We start from the raw sequence: 22,508 nt of genomic DNA on the forward strand, positions 1-22,508 counted from the left end.
TTTACGTTCGTTTTTTTTTTCATTTTTCCATTATGTTCGCTGTTTTTTTTTTTGTTTGTTTGTTTGTTTGTTTCCCCGTTTTTTTTTTTTTGTTGTTTTTTTTAGAAGTTTTAACATTTAAACACGGTGATTTATGTCATTTCTTTTTCGTTCGCTTATTCTTTATTTTCCATTTTGTTTTATTTACCCCCCCCCCCCACACACACACACCTCGCCACACTCGGGCAACACCAGGTACCCTTGCTAGTCATCTTATAAAACCTGAGGCGAGGAGTTTGCAAGACAACAAGATAAAAGCACGAGTCGGATTATCTCCCCTAAAAGCTAAATGATATGTTATTACAAGGGAGACAATTCAATGTTTTTCTTCTGTCATTTTATTTAGGCCCACTTGTCATATTAGGTATGAAGCCCTAATCGTCTTAGAGGTGTGATGGGGGTCGGTTGTCATACAATCTCTCAATACTTACCCTATGTTAGACTATTTCGCTTGAAAACCAATCACTCTGGATTGATTCTACTCATAATTCCCAATTTGTTTGAAATTTTTTTTTTTTTTTTTTACAAGGTAACGTTGTTCATGGAAAGATCATAAAAGATTTCATCGTTGGAGGTGGGACGACGTTGAATGTAGAATGTTGATTAGTAAAGATCCCAACCATATACTAAGTGCAAAGCTCCCACTGTTTTTTTGCGGGTATTCCGAAAACAAGCATTTATAACTTTAAATGGGAGTGGGTGCTAAGTGAGGTGTGAAAAACGAAACAAATCGGGTTAGGGTATGGGTACGGATGGTCTCCTTCAAGAATTTTTATTAACATTCTTTTCATGATCAAAAAAAAAAAATAGAGTTAGTGGGGTTGCAATCTTATTATGTACAACTCAATTAACGAATGTTCCAGTTATCTAGGAAAACGAGAGAAGAAGAAATACGGAGGGAGAGGGTTAGGGTTAGGGTTAGATGTTGCATTGCGTCAACGTTCACAATCACATTCTGAAGGTGGGGTGGGGTGTATAAAAAATTTAATCTAACATACATTTTATATCCTGCTCTTGTTGTAATGTTTCCGTTTCGCTCGAACAAAAGAAATAAATAAATAAAAATCCGGATTGCCATTTTTTTCTTTTTTAACAAAACGTTTTTTTTTCTTCTTTTTTGTCTCGACACCGCTTAAAAATCTCTCGCCACCGTCCCTCTCACCCTATGTACACTTTTCTTCTTCCTCCGACCGCATGCCGGAAACAGGTGTCCCGTTTTCGTCCTCGACGTTACACGTCTAGAGTAACTCTTATTTAATTCAGCATTCATTATCTTGATCTTTGTTTATTTTTAACCATTGGTTACTGGTCATTTGTTTTTAACCATTCGTTGTTGCAAATTTATTTTAAACCTTTATTTGTTTTATTATTTAATTTCGGGTAGTCAGTTTTTTTTTTGTTTTTTTTTTACCTTAAACCATTAGATCACTGGTTCTTTTTTGTTTTACAAAGGAGTCACACTTATAAAGGCCCGGATGCCACTCAAGGATAAGGGTTAATGAGTATAAGGTAGTCAATGGGAAAATATTGTTGTAATCGTTAGTAGTAGAAATTGGGTAAATTGGATTACTTCAGGGGACGGCTCATAAAGAACTTGTTTACATTGGACTTGAAGACGACCATATTGTAATCAGTTGGAAAGCAGGAAAACGGATATTAGGAAGCGACAGATCGAAACATTCAGAAACGCGAGTCTGTTTATTTTCATGATAAATTTTCATTGCTGGAAATGGACCTTTCATTGAGTTCTTTATTGTCCGAAACTTGAACATTTTACATTTCCAAATGTTTGAGATGAGGAATGATTGTTTGCATCATTTGGATTAATCGGACAAACCTTCTCATCTTGAGTGTTATTTGCACAACGTTTAAGTCGGTGTAACCTCCGACCTTCTTCAGGAGTATAAGTCGCCATATTTGCTATTGGGTTAATTATATACTTCCAAAGTTTCCTAATCAGGTTCTAATTAAAAATTAAAAATTAAACATAAAAAATATCAAACAAAACACTATTTCTTATTTATTAAAGGGTGCAGCTAAAGTTTAATTAGATCCATTGACTAATCATAAGTTTTAAAAAACATGATTTACAAAAAAAAAATAAATAAATAAATAAAATAAGAGACAACCGGTAAACCAAAAGCGTTGAACACATGTTGTTCTTGTCAATATTATATGAATATTTTATTGGTACTTGTTCAGAATTTGAACCAGATGTAACTAAATGGTCATTCGGCTTTGCCCGGAACATGCCAACTTTCGTCACGCATCGCCGATTATCAAAGCGTAACAACAACGCTACTTAAAAATACTGGAGAAAACATTTAAATATTAAAAAATTACCATTAAATAAATAAATAAAAATAATGATAAAATTACCATTAAATAAATAAATAAAAATAATGATAAAATTACCATTAAATAAATAAATAAAAAATAATGATAAATTACCATTAAATAAATAAATAAAAATAATGATAAAATTACCATTAAATAAATAAATAAAAATAATGATAAAATTACCATTAAATACATAAATAAAAATAATGCTAAAATTACCATTAAATACATAAATAAAAATAATGCTAAAATTACCATTAAATAAATAAATAAAAAATAATGATAAATTACCATTAAATAAATAAATAAAAATAATGATAAAATTACCATTAAAAAATAAATAAAAATAATGCTAAAATTACCATTAAATAAATAAATAAAAAATAATGATAAATTACCATTAAATAAATAAATAAAAATAATGATAAAATTACCAGAAAAAATGAATAAAAATAATGTGATAAAATTACCAGAAAAAATAAATAAAAATAATGCGAAAATATAAAAGAAAAAAACAACCTAACGTAACAATTTTTGTTTTATTCTTATCATAATTTTTTTAAGTGAAAACATAAACAAGTAAGTTGTATTTTTTTACGGTACTAGTGCACTTATATCCGTGCTGAAATGATAGCGTTATTATTTGGAAAGCTATTCTTATAAGGGTAAGGGGAGAGTGTTTTGTACCTATTCTGTACTTTAACCTTACAATTTAATAAAAACAGATATCATAAAATTTTAGTTAAACTTTTAAATATCATTTTAAAAAATAGCGATGATCAATAAGTGCACTAGCACCTTTTTTTTCAACCAATTTTTCGGGGTCAAACAAAATTCAACAAAACTAAAAACAATTTTTTGGTGTGTTTTTCATATTTTTTTAAACAAAGGTTTTAAAAAAGCACTTTTTATGCATTTTTCATGTAAATTTTTTTTTCATTATTTTTATTTTTGTAAATAATGTAAAGTAAATTTTGGGGCTTTTTATGTAGGTTGGTCTGGGCAACAGATTGTTTTTTTAATTCGATTAAATTAAGACAGCCGAGATATTTCCTTAGGATTAGGTAGACCTTTCTATGGTGGCATCAGTAGATATTAAAGTGTTTGAGAAGAGATAGCGGATGTGGAAGAAACTTTGCCAATAACAAATGCCAAAAAATTAAATAATAAAATAACAAATGCTAAAAAATTAAATACTAAAATAACAAATGCTAAAAAATTAAATAATTGAATAACAAATGCTAAAAAATTAAATAATTGAATAACAAATGCTAAAAAATCAAATAATAAAATAACAAATGCCAGAAAATTAAATTATAAAATAACCTATGCCAAAAATTATATAATAAAATAACAAATTCCAAGAATTTAATAATTAAATAACCAATGCCAAAAATTAAATAATAAAATAACAAATGCCAAAAAATTAAATAATAAAATAACAAATGCCAAAACATTACATAATAAAATAACCAATGCCAAAATAAAATAATAAAATAACAAATGCAAAAAAATTAAATAATAAAAAACACATTCAAAAAATAAAATAAAATGACGAATGCAAAAAAATTAAATAATAAAATAACGAATACCAAAAATTAACTCATAAAATAACGTATGCCAAAAAATTAAATAAAAAATAACAAATAACAAAAAATTAAATAATAAAATCACAAATGCTTAAAATTAAATAATGAAATAAAAAATACTAAAACATTAAATAATATGATGAAAACTGCCAAAAAATTAATAATACAATAACAAATGCTAAAAATTAAATAAAATAACAAATGCCAAAAACATTAAATAATAAAAAAATGAAAATAAAATAAAATAACCAATGCCAAAAAATTTAATAATGCATAACCAATGCCAACAATTAAATAAAATAACAAATGCCAAAATAAAATAATAAAATGACAACTGCACAAAAATAAAATAAAATAACAACTGCACAAAAATTAAATAATAAAATAACCAATGCCAAAATAAAATAAAATAAACAATGCCAAAAAATAAATAATAAAATAACAAATGCCAAAATAAAATAATAAAATAACAACTGCACAAAAATTAAATAATAAAATAAGCAATGCCAAAATAAAATAAAATAAAATAACCAATGCGAAAAAATAAATAATAAAATAACAAATGTCAAAATAAAATAATAAAATAACAACTGCAAAAAAATTAAATAATAAAATAACAACTGCACAAAAACTAAATAATAAAATAACCAATGCAAAAATAAAATAAAATAACCAATGCCAAAAATTAAATAATAAAATAACCAATGCCAAAATAAAATAAAATAACCAATGCCAAAAATTAAATAATAAAATAACCAATGCCAAAATAAAATAAAATAACCAATGCCAAACATTAAATAATAAAATAACCAATGCCAAAATAAAATAAAATAACAAATGCCAAAAAATTAAATAATAAAATAACAAATGCAAAAATTTAATAAGATAACCAATGACAAAATAAAATTATAAAATAACCAATGCCAAAAAATTAAATAATCAAATAACAAATGACAAAATAAAATAATAAATTAACATATACCAAAAAATATATAAGAAAATAAAAACTGCAAAAAAAATAATAAAAAAATAACAAATGCCAAAAACTTAAATAATAAAATAACAAATGCAAAAAATTAAATAATAAAATAACAAATGCAAAAAAATTAAATAATAAAATAACAAATGCCAAAAAAAATAAATAAAATAACAAATGCAAAAAATTAAATAATAAAATAACAAATGCCAAAAAATTAAATAATAAAATAACAAATGCCAAAAAAATTAAATAATAAAATACAAATACAAGAATAATTAAATAACCTATGCCAAAAGTTTAATAATGCATAACCAATGCCAAAAATTGAATAATAAAATAACAAATGCCAAAAAATTAAATAAGTAAATAACAAATGTCAAAAAATTAAATAATAAGATAACCAATGCCAAAATAAAATAATAAAATAACAAATGCCAAAAACATTAAATAATCAAATAACTAATGCCAAGAAATTAAATAATAAAATAACAAATGCCAAAAAATTAAATAATAAAATAACAAATTCCAAAAAATTAAATAATAAAATTGCAAATGCCAAAAAAATTAAATAATAAAATACAAATACAAGAATAATAAAATAACCTATGCCAAAAATTTCATAATGCATAACCAATGCCAAAAATTAAATAATAAAATAACAAATGCCAAAAAATTAAATAAGTAAATAACAAATGTCAAAAAATTAAATAATAAGATAACCAATGCCAAAATAAAATAATAAAATAACAAATGCCAAAAACATTAAATAATCAAATAACTAATGCCAAAAAATTAAATAATAAAATAACAAATGCCAAAAAATTAAATAATAAAATAACAAAATGCAAAAAATTAAATAATAAAATAACTAATCCCAAAAAATTAGATAATAAAATAACAATGCCTGAAAATTAAATAATCAAATAACCAATGCCAAAAAATTAAATAATAAAATAACAAATGCCAAAAAATTAAATAATAAAATAACAAAATGCAAAAAATTAAATAATAAAATAACTAATCCCAAAAAATTAGATAATAAAATAACAATGCCTGAAAATTAAATAATCAAATAACCAATGCCAAAAAATTAAATAATAAAATAACAAATGCCTGAAAATTAAATAATCAAATAACTAATGCCAAAAAAATTAAATAATAAAATTACAAATGCCAGAAAATTAAATAATAAAATAACCTACGCCAAAAAATTAAATAATAAAATTACAAATGCCAGAAAATTAAATAATACAATAACAAAAGCCAAATTAAATAATGCATAACCAATGCCAAAAATTAAATAATGCATAACCAATGCCAAAAATTAAATAATAAATTAACATATGCCAAAAAATATATAAGAAAATAAAAACTGCAAAAAAAATTAATAATAAAATAACAAATGCCAAAATCTTACATAATAAAATAACCAATGCAAAAAATTAAATAAAATAAACAATGCCAAAAATTAAATAATAAAATAACCAATGCAATAAAATTAATAAAATAACCTATGCCAATAATTTAATAATGCATAACCAATGCCAAAAATTAAATAATAAAATAACAAATTCCAAAAAATTAAATAAGTAAATAACAAATGCCAAAAAATTAAATAAGATAACCAATGCCAAAATAAAATAATAAAATAATAAATGCCAAAAAAATAAATAAATAATAAAATAACAAATGCCAGAAAATTAAATAATAAAATAACAAATGCCAGAAAATTAAATAATAAAATAACAAATGCCAAAAAATTAAATAATAAAATAAAAAATGAAAAAAATTAAATAATAAAATAACAAATGCCAGAAAATTAAATAATAAAATAACAAATGCCCCAAAAAATAAATAATAAAATAATAAATGCCCAAAAAAATAAATAATAAAATAATAAATGCCAAAAAAACTTAAATAATAAAATAACAAATGCCAAAAAATTAATAAAATAATAAATTCCAAAAATAAATAAATAATAAAATAACAAATGCCAAAAAAAATTAAATAATAAAATAATAAATGCCAAAAAAATTAAATAATAAAATAACAAATGGTTAAAACACAAGACAACAGTTAAAAATAAACAAAGATCAAGATAAATGATGCTAAATTTAAAGAGTTCCTGTTCGGAAACCGATAGATCAAAGAATTTCTCAACCGGGAATCTGTTTCATTTTCATAGAAAATTTTTATTGATAAAAGTAGAACTATCATTGATTTCTTCATTATCCTTAATTATTTAGTTCCATTAACTCATCGTCAAAGTTAACTGGATATTTTCGAGGTTCCGTATTTAGGTTAAAAGGCTTTGAGGACGCTCCCTGTTTTGACAAGCTTTTTGGTCTGTCCTTATCTGAAATGGATCATATTCATCAAATCCGTTGCAAGGTCGCTGGAAAAAATAGTCGGATCATTCTACCGCTCCAGTAGATATCTCACTGCTGATGCGATTCTCTATCTGTATAAGAGTACGTATTCCTAGGATGGAGTTCTGTCGCAATATCTGGGAAGGGGCTGCTCAGAGCCACCTATCTTTCCTTGACAGAGATCAAAATAGACTTTCTAGCCTAGTAGTAGATACCTTTTTCTTTTCCCTGCAACCTCTTTCCAACAGAAAAGATGTTGCGAACCTGTCTCTGCTCTATCTTATTTTCATGGCAAGTGCTCGTTTGAAGCCTATGGCCTCCTTGCCAAACTTTCATGAAAACCACTATCAATAATTTCCTCACTCTCTGTGCGTAAACATAAATGTGGATTCCGTGAAACAAGGCTTCTTTCCTAAAACTGCCCGCCTGTGCAACTCGTTTCCGTTGGTCTGTTTCCCAGCTGACTACAACATTATTGTTTCAAGTCTAACGTAAACAAATTTTTATTGAACCGTCCTCGTAAATAACATAATTATACCAAATTTCCACCACAAACAATTACTAAGCTACTGCCCAAATGACTACCGTACACTCCTTAACCTTTATTCTAGTAGCCTCCGGGAGTAAAATTTATTTTATTTTTTTAAATATTGAATCAAACACTAGGACATATTTCTAAATTATTTATAAAAACAAAAAGGGGGGAGGCTAAAGTTTAATACGATCCATTGACCAATCGTAAGTTCTAACAAACATAATTATAATATAAATAAAATGCTACGGGTATTTCTGCATTTGCCGACCCACGATTTCCACGGAGTTTTTCTGTTGTGCTCCACCGCTGACGAGAATAACAGGAAGCGGTCGGTCGCGAAACGTTAAACCGCTACGAGAAAATTATAATGATGAACAGGAAAAACACAGAAATACAATAAATAAAATTATAAAAATACATTTAAACCAACACGAACCCTACCCCTAACTCTAAACTCTAACCCAACACTAACCCTACCCCTAACTCTAAACCCTACCCCTAAACCCTAACTCTAAACCCTAAATCCTAAACCCTACCACTACCCCTAAGTCTAAACCCTAACTTTAAACCCTAACCCTACCCCTAACTTTAAACTCTAATCCTAAATTATGACCTTACCCCTAACTCTAAACCCAAACCCTTACTCTAAACCCTACCCTATCCCTTTTAATCCCCAACCCTACCTCTAACTCTAATTCTTAACCCAACCCTAACCCTACCCATAACTTTAAACCCTAACCCTACCCCTAACTTTAAACTCTAATCCTAAATTATGATCTTACCCCTAACTCTAAACCCAAACCCTTACTCTAAACCCTACCCTACCCCTTTTAATCCCCAACCCTACCTCTAACTCTAATTCTTAACCCAACCCTAACCCTACCCATAACTTTAAACCCTAACTCTATCCCTAACTCTAAACCCTTACCCTAGCCTTATTTTTTTTATTTCTTCCAGTTTATAAAAGAAGTTTTTATTAACTAAAAACAGATAGCACGCTCGTTAAAAATTGAGGAACGCTCGGCCGAACCTTTTCCGGTTATTTTCGTCAGCTGCCGAGTGAGCCCGAGCCAACTTTGTGGAAATCGCTGGTCGGTAAATGCAAAAGCACAAGCGTTAAACCGCGTGTTGTTCCTGTCGATAGGTATTCCTCATTCTCGTTGTATGAACGCTTTGTTTGATTCGCAATAGTTTTAAGAGTTCCTTCCGAAAGTCTGTGTTGATGAATCCCAATACAATAGGACTGAAAACGAAATTGATCACCCAGCTCTCGTTCAACAAGAACAGGAAGTAGTGCATCTTGTCTGTTGACTTCGTGCGTCTCGAAATCATATTGACCAAGTAAAAGCCGAAATAGAAGCTAGATGTGCAGATAAACACAGCTGTGATACAAAGAACTGTTCGATTTGTTCTACTAAGCTTATGGGAATCTGCAAACATCTGCATTTGAAACATGTCACTTTCGTCTACGTTCCAATTGACGTGTTTGTGAAGGGTCCCCAACATGAGAAGATAAAGAACAAGTATGATGACCCAAATTATGAACGAGGCGAGTAAAACAACACGTGCGTACCTAAATAGTCTCGCGTCGAGATACGGTGCACATTTATAGGTTATAATACGCCCGTCGACCATGGAAGGCTTCGGGGCGGTCCATATCAACGACGGGATAGCGAAGAGGGTTGCGATCACAGCGGAGGTTATGCCGATTTTCTTGGTCATGATCAACCCCATTTGCCGTGACCTGCTGCGGCAGACACTCCTGTATCTCTCTACTGCTATGATCAAAAGCAAAAAACTCGAATTAATGAAGCGGGAGAAAAGGACGAAACTCTCCAACCTGCAGAGAGAATGGGAGTGGTAAGCATAAAACAGACGAATCCGGTATACCTCGAGGGGGATTACAGCAAGGCAGCTGATGAGATCAGAAAGGGAAAGCAAGTTGATTAGAAAGAAGACGTTTGTCCGTTTTATATAAAAACCGTAGATGTAACTCACAGAGGCGTTACCAAATACTCCTAGGAGTACAGCAATTGACAGAAATACTAAGGACGGAATACGAAGATGTAACGTCTCTTCATTAAAAGCACTTGCTAAACTATAATTGCCACTTAAATTCGTCATGACAGATACTATCCTCAATTATATATTTTAAGATATATATTTTTTGTAATAAATTATAATCTTTTGATCCAAAATTTATGTGGTTTTTTTTTGGGGGGGGGGGTCAATACGTCAGTTCTATATTTCGCTTAAGAAGTGCTTATTTTTCTTATTCCCAAACTATATTTTTTGTATTTTAGGCGTGTTCAAAATTGAAATATTTTATACTGACGGGTTCTTGTAATGTAAATGTTCGTTTTCTTTGTTTTTTATTTCTTTTTTCTTTTTTTTTTCAGTATGATGAATACGAAGGGAATGAAAGATCCGGGCTGCGTAGTCCAAATGTTAAAAGACCACGTGCAATCATTGTATTTATGTATTTGCAACTCAGGAAACACGCGACACTTTAGAAACGGATTAGGAAGTGCTGGGTGACACCACATACGACGATTAGTTCTCTCCCTTGTAGTGAAAGATTTTTTGTCCGTGGCGACGAATGTTCACTCTGAGTTTAGCTGATATAGTAGTAAATACTGAAAAATATTGTTATTGTTTGTTTGTTTTTTTTGTTTGTTTTTTTTTTGTTTTTTGTTTTTTTAACAAGGAATACAAACATTTAGCACAGCAATTGAAAGCAAGCGAACCTGTGCGAAGAACTGGCAAGATTAAGGTTCGATTATTAATACTCAATCTCTTTTCGATTAAATCGATCACAGAATATCGAATTCATTTTTAATACCATCGATCATTTAATTTTTATTTTCTTCCGTTTCTGGAAATTGTTTTATTTCCCTCGATAATCTCACATTTGCACTAATTACTAATTACGTTAAGTTCGTTGTCTTTTTCTTGGCTCGTTTCAATAAAAAAAAAATGGTATGAGAACTCAGGGATGTACAGACTGAGTATTAGGAGACATATTACAACTCGCGGTGGATTTAGCTGCAATCCAAACGACGGACAACACTTCGAAAACGGAATGACAGCTGCTACGTGACGATCACTTTAATCATTTGCAGCAGTGCATTCCTTGTCTTATAGTGACGAATTTTCAGGCGGAATATCGTCGGTTTTACAGTGAAGAATGCTTTAAAATATCGAACGTTATTTTCATATTCCTTATTGCATATTTCTTTCTTTATATGACGTCAAAGTATGACGTCATGAATGATTCGTTTTCATGACTCTCTGGACTATGTATTATACACTTTTGTCTCCGGTTATTGTCCCAGGCGTTACTTCCCATTTTCAAAAGAAACAAATACAGTAGATCACGTATTTTTTTTTCCTGCAAGTTCTTGCGTGGCTAACTTGCAATCCTTAAGAATGGCGACACTTCGGAAACGGAATCACAGCTGTTGAATTATGGTTCCGCCTCCCTTTGGAGGTTTGGAGCCGCCGCTCCCCAGGGAGGAAAGAATTGTTTTCCTGGCGATCCTGGCAGTAGCGCGCATGGTGATTTGGATCATGCGCCTCAAGTTGGTCCGCGAAGGGACATCTGTTCTGGATCGGGATCTGATCGTTTACTTTAAACATTTGCTTAAAGTAAAGATCAGATGCGATTGGAGGAGGTTGCCTAGAGTGGGATTTGACAAGAGCAAAAGCTGCTCGAAGCACTCTATCCTGCTTTTTTTTTCTTTTTTTTTTACAAGGAGGTCACCACTTATCAAGGCCCGGAAGCCACTCAGAGTTATTGCATGTACAGTACGTTGTACGTTAGTGTTGAGATTTCATAAAGTGTCTACTTAAGGCGGCTGTTCATCAGGCATTTGTTTATGTTGGATTTGAAGACATCCAAGTTGTAGTCAGGTGGGAAACAGGCAAACGGAACAGAGTTCCACTGGCGTGCTGTTCTAAGAAAGAAGCTGTGTTCATGGAATCTACGTTTTGATTTAGGCACAGATAAAGAATGGGGAACATTTTTGACTGTGGTTTCAGCTAGACGGGTGTTTTTCGTAAAAGATTGGCGAGGGGGGACCTGCTTTCAAAACCGGCTTATTAGCCTAGTAGGGAATGTCCTTTTCTATTCCCTGCAATATCTTTCCCACAAAAGAGACGTTGCCAACATGTCTCTGCTCTATCGTAATTTTCATGGCAAGTGCTCGTTTGAGCTCCAGTCTATGGTCCGCCTTGATAAACTTTCACGAAAAAAGCGCTTGCCTAGCTGAATCCACTATCAATAATTTCCCACCAACTTAAGCCTGAACAACCGGAAGTAGAAATATAGGGAAAAAAAAGAAAACAATTTACAATAGATGGAAACAATCTGGCTACCAACTGCTTCAGAATTCGAGTGATTACTACATTGCAAGGCGAGTGTGTTCAATCAAGAAATGCAGATAAAACCCGCATGAAACTTTATGTGGTTGATAAAGAAAATGAATATCCTCTGTATTAACTAGAAAAATCCTATCCATGCGCGGGGAATCTTTTGAAATTTTGTTGTTTTTTTTCTACTCACTGATGAAGCCCAAGTTGTGCAAATTATAATTCAATGAATGGTTTTATTCAAAGACGCAAACACCAAGTACTGAAACAATTGTACGCTAAGTGTAAACAACAAAAGAAAAACTTTTCGAAAATGAGTAAATAATTGTGTATTTATCTCTAATAACGTGGTATCTTTAAAAAATATTTTTATAGGTCTAACGTCGACCTAAAGAGCCATCTAAATAAGAATTTTATGTCATTAATTCATATGTAACCACTGACCCATATGGTTAAATTACAAATAAAAATATAAGTTATATATATATATATATATATATATATATATATATATATATATATTAAATATTAAATATATATAAGTGAACGTGCCTATGTGTGTGTGTGTGTGTGTGTGTACATTTCCCTACGCAATAATTCTGTCAATTTTCAGTCTACAGACTCGAAATTTGATATACAGGATATGTTGATTTGGGAAAATTTTTGTAATTTGTTGTCGGTCAGAAATTTGGCTATTAAGGGGTCAAAGTTCAGCGATTTGACCTTTGAGAACTCTACCAAACTCCTCCCCGAATTTTGGGTCTAAACACTTGAAATTTTAGATATAGATTCCTTGAACATGTACCTAACTTACTAACTTTAGTTGAGCCCAAAACAATAAATGTTAAGGAATCATGATAAGGGTAAATTTTTTAAAAAAATTCACCTTTTTTTTTTTTTTTTGCTCAATATACACTTCCAAACACCCGGACAACCCCGGCCTGAAATGCTAGTATCAAATATATATTAAAGAAATATTATCTGAGTTTGAAGCGTTGCATATATTTGGAAATTAAAGAATTACGTATATAGATACTACCGACGGCTACAAAACAACGCATATTTTTTAAAAACCTCTTACATTGTTTAATTCAGTCGATGAATACATCCCTGTCAATGAAAACTTGTCTTTTTTTCTCTCCCCCCCCCCTCCTCCGGTCTGCATGGACATCCGCGAGCGAGAGTTTTAGTTCGTAGGTCTTATTACGGTATGATTTTCAAATTATTATGGTGTCGCGTTAGCCGTGCAAAGTAATTAAAGAAATATTACATGCGTTTGAAGTGTTGCATATAGTTGGAATCTAAGAATTACGTATATAAATACGTTTGGAAATATATATATATATATATATATATATATATATATATATATATATATATATATATTCCATTTAAACACCAAATAAGGCACAGTGCCACTTTGAAGTAAGGGGCTACTATCGGGGACGTAAGTTGCAGGGGTATTATAAAGGGAGATGAGCAGTAAAATGACTGTTCACATTACACTTGAACTTCTGCATGTCAGTACAGTTGGGAAAGCAGAATCCCGGAAGGGAGTTCCAAAGTCTAGCAGTTCTGAGGGAGAAACTATTGGAGTAGAAGGCTTTCTTACATCTAAGGATCTCTACTGTGTAGGGATGGGACTTAGTTGCTTGTCGGGGGTAGTCACGTTGAGGAGGTACAAGTGTTTGCAGTTCCTCAGAGCATTCACCGTTAAAGTATTTGTAGAACAGGCAGAGGGATGCAACATTTCGTCGATGGGACAGAGGCTGAAGCTTAGATGACAGTTCAGGGCCTATCAGTTTGGCCACTCTTTTTTGAACCCTGTCCAGGAGTGAGAGACTAGTAGCAGATGCACCAGCCCAAATGTGACAACAATACTCCATACATGGGCAAATGGTTCCCATGTAGAGGTACAGGATACTTTCAGACATAAGTAACTTTCCAGCGCGGTAGAGAGAGTCAACATTCTTCGCAACAGGCCTAGCAATGCTCTCAATGTATCTGTTCAAACTCATGTTTCCTGTGAACGTTAGCCCGAGGAGTTTGTAAAGAAGTACTTTCAGGTAATGTGTTTTTGGCCATTGCTATTGGTCTTTGTTTTTCCCTCGTGCCTGTTATAGAGCGTGGTGTCATCAGCAAATATGCTCATCTCATAGACAATTTTATCAGGGAGGTCATTTATGAATATTATAAAAGTCCAAGGATAGACCTCTGAGATACTCCCGCATTTATATCATATTGTTTAAATGTTCGACCGTCGAGGACAACCTTGATTGTTCTCTTACTACAGTAGGATTTAATTATGTTAAGTATTCGTCCAGTGGTGCCATATGATTTAATTTTCCTAAGAAAAACATCCTGCCATACCCTGTCAAAAGCCTTAGATATACCGAGGGCTACCGCTTTACTAGCAGTATCAGAATTTTGGGGACATTCGCAGGCGAAGTCGCCATTTTGAATATACACCTATCTTTCTTTCAGATTTTAATAATAGTAAAACGTAATTTAAACCCGTAAATTTTATTTCAATAAAACGAGCAAAGACCAAATTTTAATATCATAAAAGCTTTAATAGAGAAATAAACAATTTTATTTATTTTTCCGTCGATTTCTTCACTTAACATTCGAACAATAACATTACTTGAATCTTACGATAATTATTTTAACGGCAAAATAAAGAACTTACCTGGTTAATGAGTAAGATATGCTTTCTTTTAATCTTCCTGTATGAGAATTTATTCATATTTATGTATTATAATCCATGTATTTTTAAATGGAAGGATTTTTCCAACACACATCGCGACCACGCGTGTCTTTAAAGCAAGTTGTAACGACACCGGAAGTGAAAAATTACCTCTTACTTATGTACGGAGGCCTATAAGTGTAAAAAAAACCCCACTAATTCAGAAACCTTAATAATCTCGATATTGGATTATATTCCTTCAAATTTTCCACTTTTAAAGGTTTTCGGAGGCGCTGTAAACATAAATAACCATTTATATATACGGCAAACGAAACTAGTAGTTTCCAAGATAAAAAATTTTACAAATGGTCACAAAGTGGGGGGTCACTTTTCTATAATGAAACGGTGTTTTTGCCTGACTTAAGGGAGATAACTTGTCCGGTTTTTTTATTATTGTGCCTTGACGCTATCGTAGAAAAAATCTGATAGTTTTCATTTTTTCAATAACACGAATTACGATATGACGCAGATGTGGAATGGTATTTTTCTTTTTTTAATATCTTAAAGAAATACCTGAATATTTTTTTATTATACTATACATCTGCATAATCCGAATTCGTCTTTTTTTTTATATATCGAAAAAAAGGAAACCAGGAATTAAATATAATTATATAAACTGATCGACTATTATTTACTGGAACATTCTAAACAAAAATTAAGCTTCCACGTAAAAAAAAAAACAAAAAAATAACACGTGGTTATCGAAAAAAGAAGGATTTAAATTTTGGACTTTACCGGTAAATTACCAGATAAGTGATATTTTTTGTTGTTTTAAATTTGAGTATTTTATTTATTCATGTTTTATCTTCAATTTGTGATATATAAAACGTTTCAAGCAAAATTAATTATTAAATTTCTCATAGATATTCCAAAATGGGGGGGTGAATTTATAAAACAACGTTTGTCTAAAATATTATATTTAGTTTATCGGAAAGAGCATAAAATTTTACATTCACCCTGAAAAAAACGTAACAATTGAACGAATAGGAAAATTTTGATAGATTTTTAAAGTTTAAAAATTGAAAAATATTCATCTCATAAAAATCAATTGATTTCATTACGTAACAAAATGGCCCCCCAGAGCGCACGCACGCACTTTGTAAACAATGTTTTTTAAACAATAAAAAATAATATTTCTATTATTTTTTAAACAACTTAAATAGTTTATTTTGGAAGCATATTCTATAAAGAAAATAAATAACCCACTTTAGAAAGAGAAATTACGAGTTTTCTATATTTTAATCGCAGTTTTCTGTTAGGGGTGTCAAAAATTCCCCCAAAATTCTGATACTGCTACCGCTTTACCCTCCCTTGTTTTGTCTAGTGAATGGTATATACATTCAGAGACTACAGTTAAGATATCTGCTGTGAAACGGGCTTGCGTAAATCCATATTGATGGTCGGTCAGAAGTTTAACAGCTGTAAGGTGATGGACTAGATCTTGGTTAATTATGGAATCAAATATTTTTGCGAAAGACGGGAGGAGGCTAATGGGGCGATAATTTAATGAATCAGTTCTTTCGTCAAAATTCTTGAAAACTGGTACCACAGAAGCGGTTTTCCAGCAGTCAGGAATCAGGAAAAATGGTGGGATCCTTCTATCGATCCAATAGATATCTCACTGCTGATGCAATTCTCTATCTATATAAGAGCCAGGTACGTTCAAGGATGGAATACTGTTGCCACATCTGGGCAGGAGCTACTAGAAAGGACTTGTCCTGCCTTGATAGAGTTCAAAATAGACTTCGTAGTCTCGTAGGAGATATCCTCTTCTTTTCCCTGCAACCTCTATCTCACAGAAGAGATGTTGCGAGTTTGTCACTTCTGTATCGTTATTTTCATGGAAAGTGTTTGACCGAGCTTCAGTCTATGGTCCCCCCTCGCCAAAATTTCACAAGAAACACTCATCTAGCTGAAAACACTATTAATAATTCACCCCACTCTTTATCTGTCCCTACACCTAAACATAGATTCCATAAACAAAGCTTCTTTCTAAGAACTGCACGCCTGTGGAATTGTCTTCCGTTTTCCTGCTTTCCAGCTGACTACAATATGGTTGTCTTCAAGTCTAACGTAAACAAGTTCTTGATGAGCCGTCCCACTTGTTAAAAAATTTACCGAATTTCCATTATTAACGATTACTATATTGTCCAATGTCTACTGTATACTCTTTAACCCTTATCCTCGAATTTCCTCTTGGCCTTGATAAGTATTGATGCCTATGTAAAAAAAAAGATCTGTGGAGAGATGCAGCTTGACATCGTCTGCAAATTAAAGACAAATCACACACACACACACACACACACACATATATATATATATATATATATATATATATATATATATATATATATATATATATATATGTATGTATCAATCATTTACTATATTAATTATTGAATACCTACAGACACGGGAATCATCAGGGCAGGGTTAGGTGTGTCAGAAACCGATCTTAAGAATGCGTGAAAAAATTTTGAATAATTCGAACTTCTATTTTTACAAGCTTATAACTACTTGAAAAATGTAATTCAAACCCTGATGTTTTTTTTTTAATTAAAGAAGCAAAGACCAAATTTTCAGAAAATAACAGGTTTAATAGCAAATTATGCAATATTTGATTTTTTAAATCGGTTTTCTTTAAAAAAGATTTGAAGAAAATAAATCAAATTTACTTTCTTCGGTTATAAAAATCGATATAAATTCGAAAAAATCACTTAACTATAAAAAAAATACTATTGAATGTTTAGTTCCATCCTGCATTGCTCAGAATTTATCCATATTTATATTTTAAATTCCATTTATTTTGTAAATAAAAGAATTTTTTAAACGACTGTTTTGAAAAAAAAAAAGCGCCATATCGCAGCATTTTTACGTCATCATCAAAAACCGGAAGTCGCCGTTTGATGGACAGAGACAGTAAAAACCACACGTTTGCGTTAGTCGTCTAGCCTTGCGCGTACAAAAATGTGTGCCTCCATACCTGAAAACTAGTCATATTTTGCTTATAATTTTTTGTCTTAAAAAAAAAAAAACAGTTGAATTTTGTTTTCTTTTCTCAAAGAAATACACGAGTTTTAAGATTTAATATATTTAATTTCAACATATGGAGTGAATTTATTTTAATATCTAAAAAGACATTGAATGAAATAGAAATAATTTTCGTAATAAAACAAAACTTTCTGTGCAATATAAGAAGATTATAAGGTTTCATTAAAAAAAAACATATATTTTTTTTAAAAAAAGGGTTTTAAACTTTGGGCTTTACAGGTCAATTTCTAAAAAACACTTCTTTTTTTGTTTTAAATTTGAATATATTATTTATTGATCTTTTATCTTCAATTTGTGATATATGAAACTTTGGTACATAAATTAATTATAAAAATTTTAATAGACATTACAAAATGCGGGGTCAATTTAAAAAAAATAGTTCGTCTAAAATATTATATTTGGTTTATTGGAAACAGCATAGAATTTCACATTGACCCTGAAAATATCGTAAAAATTGAACCAATAGAAAAAGTTTGGTCGATTTTTTTAAGTTTAAAAATTGAAAAAAACTTAATTCGTAAAATTCAATTGATTTCATACGTAAAAAAATGGCTACATAAAGGTGCGCCGGTACTTTGCAAACACTTTTTTTTTATAAAAAATAATATTTCTATTATTTTTTAAACAACTTTTATAGTTTATTTTGAAAGTATATTCGATAAAGAAAATAAATAACCCACTTTAAAAGGAGAAATTACGAGTTTTTTTTATATTTTATTTGCAGTTTCGTGTTAGGTGTGTCAAAAATTCACCCAAAATTCTGATACACCTAGTGCAAGGTGTCACGATTAACGCCAGTCGAGAGATTCGAACCCTGGCAACAGAAGTTATGTCTGGCTTCATTAACAAAGACCCGAACCATTTGGATACTGTCAACCGCGAGAGATACACTTGAAATTGAGACATTAATTCTTATTTAATGTTTTTAACGTAAGTCAGAGTGATCTATATATATATATATATATATATATATATATATATATATATATATATATATATATATAGTCATCCACATACAGTACTGTTTCGCTGTTTCACAGCTCATCAGTGCGGCTAGACAGGCAACTACCTCAAGCCAGGATTGAAACTCGACCGTTTATACGGCAGTCAAGGCTCCTAACCATTACGCTATTGGCGGCTGCTTGAACGAGTAGTGAGTTTAACGATGTTTTGATATCGTTCGAAATACCTCCGCTCGATTTGTTTACACAAAGAGCGTCGCTTATATGCTAATGGTAATTCGTGTTTCACTTCTCAATATGCTCAACTCAAGGTGAGGAGCACTATAGTCATCCACATACAGTACTGTTTCGCTGTTTCACAGCTCATCAGTGCGGCTAGACAGGCAAAGAGAGAGAGAGAGAGAGAGAGGGGGGGGGATAAACCAGGAGTACAGAAGTATATAGACAGGGATGCCTCACTTCTGTGACTCAAGAGTAGAAGACTTCCATTTGTTGAGAAAAGACTCATTGTAGCCAGTCAAGATCAGGTCATACAAATGTCTTTTTTAAAAAAATGGCTGGCCTACAAACAAATGGCCAGTGCAGATTCTGCAACTCAGCTACTTTATGTTGGGATGCCAAACCTTATTGGCAAATTGTCCGCCTCAACAAAGTATGTAAATACCTCCATTGGAAGATCCCTGAAGAGATGCAACGTGACAGATCGTTAAACGCCTAGGAATATGAACCACCACCGATAACATCAAACGGAAAAGTGACCGTGTTCTATGACAAAGACATACAGGCGGGCAGATGCATAAAAACAAGGCCATCAAACCAGATATTGTAATATGGAACAAGCTTGAAAGAACTGCGCCCATTATCGATGGCACGGTCTCAAATGACTATAGCTTTATTAGAAGTGAACCGAAAAATATAACAAAATATCACGACCTAAAGAATGATTTAAAAATCACATGATCTCTTAAGGAAACCAACAGTTGAAGTGGGAGCAACTAGCTTAATGAAAAAAAAAATCTTAAAAATTACTTGGAAATAATCCCTTGAAAACCAAACTGGCATGACATACAGATAGCAGGGATAAAGGAAATCATATTCTTATGGCACTACCGTTTCCCGGGGGGGGTTACTTGATTGAAGAACGTACTGAGAACGCAATTAGCTCCCCGGGTGGTAGACACGATATCCAACGGTAGGCACGTGAAAAAATCAACACAACGGGTCGATATGTCGTCGGCTATAAGTAGCTGGTATGGGTCGTTTCTTGTCTTCATTGTGTCGTACAGGCAGCGTCGCCATCGTCGACAGGGACCGCATACTGGAAACTAACGCTTGTATAGAAACTGCGGACAAATGCATTTTTATATAAAAAAAAATATGGCGGCACTGATGAGTTGTAAAACAACGAAACAGGACTGTATGTCGATGACTAAAATATATTTTATAAAGCCCCCCTCTTGGGTTGAGCACTATCGTAAATAATCTTACTCGCTACTTAATTTAGCTGAAAAAATGCGAAGTTCGCGGTTTGTTTACAAACAACGTTTGAGCACTTTACGAGTGGCGGACGGATGTTTATTCAAATAGACATTCGGACAGATTAATTGCGGCCACCGCTTCCGTAGTCAGGGGGTAGAACTGCCGACTGTCATCACGACGGTTCTAGGTTCGATCCTCGGCTTGGGATAGGTGTTAGTCTAGCGGCACTGATGAGTTGTGAAACAACGAAACAGGACTGTATGTTGATGACTAAAATATATTTAAAAAAAATATATATATATATAATTTATTTAACATTTAACAAGTAGGAAGCATATTCAGTCGACCCATTGCATGCACACCAAACTACTATATCCCGCGCGTACGGGCGCAAGCTTCGACTGTTTTAAAACAATCGAATTATGTTTAATTCTTTCTTTTTTCATTGAAAGAGAGATGAGGGGAAAGAGAGAAATAGAGAGAGAGAGAGAGAGAGAGGAAGAGAAAGAGAGAGTGGGACATTCATACACAACGTTTAAACATTGTTTTGTTTTTGTATTCATGAGTTCTTTCGAGTTTGACCTTTCAAATTCTAAGGTCTTATATCGTTTTGCCTTTTTTTTACATGGGGTCACCACTTATCAAGGCCCGTAGGCCACTCAGGGATATGAGTTATTGCGTGTACAGTAATCAATGAGATAGTATTGTAGTAGTCGTTAGTATTTTAGATTTGATAGAGTGTCTTACTTAAGGGGGCGGTTTGTCAGGAATTTGTTTATGTTGAACTTGAAGACGTCCAAGTTGTAGTCAGGTAGGAAACAAGCAAACGGAAGAGAGTTCCACAGTCGTGCACTTCTGAGAAAGAAGCTCTGCTCATGGAATCTACGTTTGGATTTAGGTACAGATAAAGAGTGGGGAAAATTATTGACAGTGGTTTCAGCTAGACGGGTGTTTCTCGCCTTCGTTCAATATTATAAACAAACTATCATTCTTGGCTTGAGTCATACCAGAATATTTTCAAAATCAGAAACACCTGCTTAACACATCTGCACCTCACAGGCACAAGGTTCATTAATGTAGAAAGCCCCCAGCTCTCCCCAAAGGAGAATGCCATTTGATGAGGAAAGACTCATTGTAGCAGCTCAAATAAGGGCTAACTCACAAATAGATAAAAAAAAAATGACTGGCCCACAAACAAATGACCTCGCAGATTCTGCCACTCAGCGATTGAGAGCCCGCACCACTTAATGTCTGGATGTCAAACCTTTTTGGTCGATGGCCTTTACGCTTTCCACAATAAAGTATGTAAATATCTCCACTGGAAAATCTGTGGAGAGATGGAGTTTGGAAGATCGTTAAACATCTGGGATCATGCACCATCACAGATAACATCAAACGGAAAAGTAACAGTGGTCTATGGCGTAAACATACAGGTGGATAGATTCATAAAAGACAGGGCCATTAAACTAGACAGTATGATATGGAATAAGCCTGAAAGAACTGCACTTATTATCGATGTCAGTGTCCCAAATGTCTATAGTCTAAGTAGAGCTGAACGGGGAAAGATGACAAATTATCAGGACCTAAAAAATGATCTAAAAACGACATGGTGTCTTAAAGAAATAAACATTATACCGGTTATGATAGGAGCAACTGGCCTAATGAAAAAAAAAGTTTTAAGAATACTTGAAAACATTCCGGGGAAGACCAAGTTGGCAAGAAATACAGATAGCAGCCATAAACGGAACAGCGTCTATTCTTAAAAGAGCCCTCGAATATAAATTCAAATCGTAGTGTTAGCCGCAGGAGGAGTTAGCTCCCTTGATCTCTTAATACTAACCAAAGTAAAATATTATAACGAAACGAATTCTATAGACGATACACTAGGTGTATCAGAATTTGGGGAGAATTTTTGACACCCCTAACACAAAACTGCAGATAAAATATTAAAAAGAACTCGTAAATTCTCTTTTAAAAGTGGGTTGTTTATTTTCTTTATGGAATATACTTCCAAAATAAACTATAAAAGTTGTTAAAAAAATAATAGA

General features: G+C 31.9%; 1 protein-coding gene across 1 annotated transcript; it reads right to left on the reverse strand.

Annotated features, from left to right (window-relative positions):
- Positions 1-7,114: 7,114 nt before the first annotated feature.
- Positions 7,115-11,089, reverse strand: LOC145255834 (uncharacterized). The gene has a single exon (XM_080114556.1). It carries the CDS (start codon positions 9,973-9,975, stop codon positions 8,968-8,970), a length of 1,008 nt encoding a protein of 335 aa, XP_079970682.1. The 5' UTR covers positions 9,976-11,089; the 3' UTR covers positions 7,115-8,967.
- Between the last annotated feature and the right edge of the window lie 11,419 nt (positions 11,090-22,508).

This window comes from Euprymna scolopes, chromosome 31 (genome assembly GCF_053919585.1).
Source record: "Euprymna scolopes isolate OS-2025 chromosome 31, ASM5391958v1, whole genome shotgun sequence".
In the NCBI taxonomy this organism is placed as follows: domain Eukaryota; kingdom Metazoa; phylum Mollusca; class Cephalopoda; order Sepiida; family Sepiolidae; genus Euprymna; species Euprymna scolopes.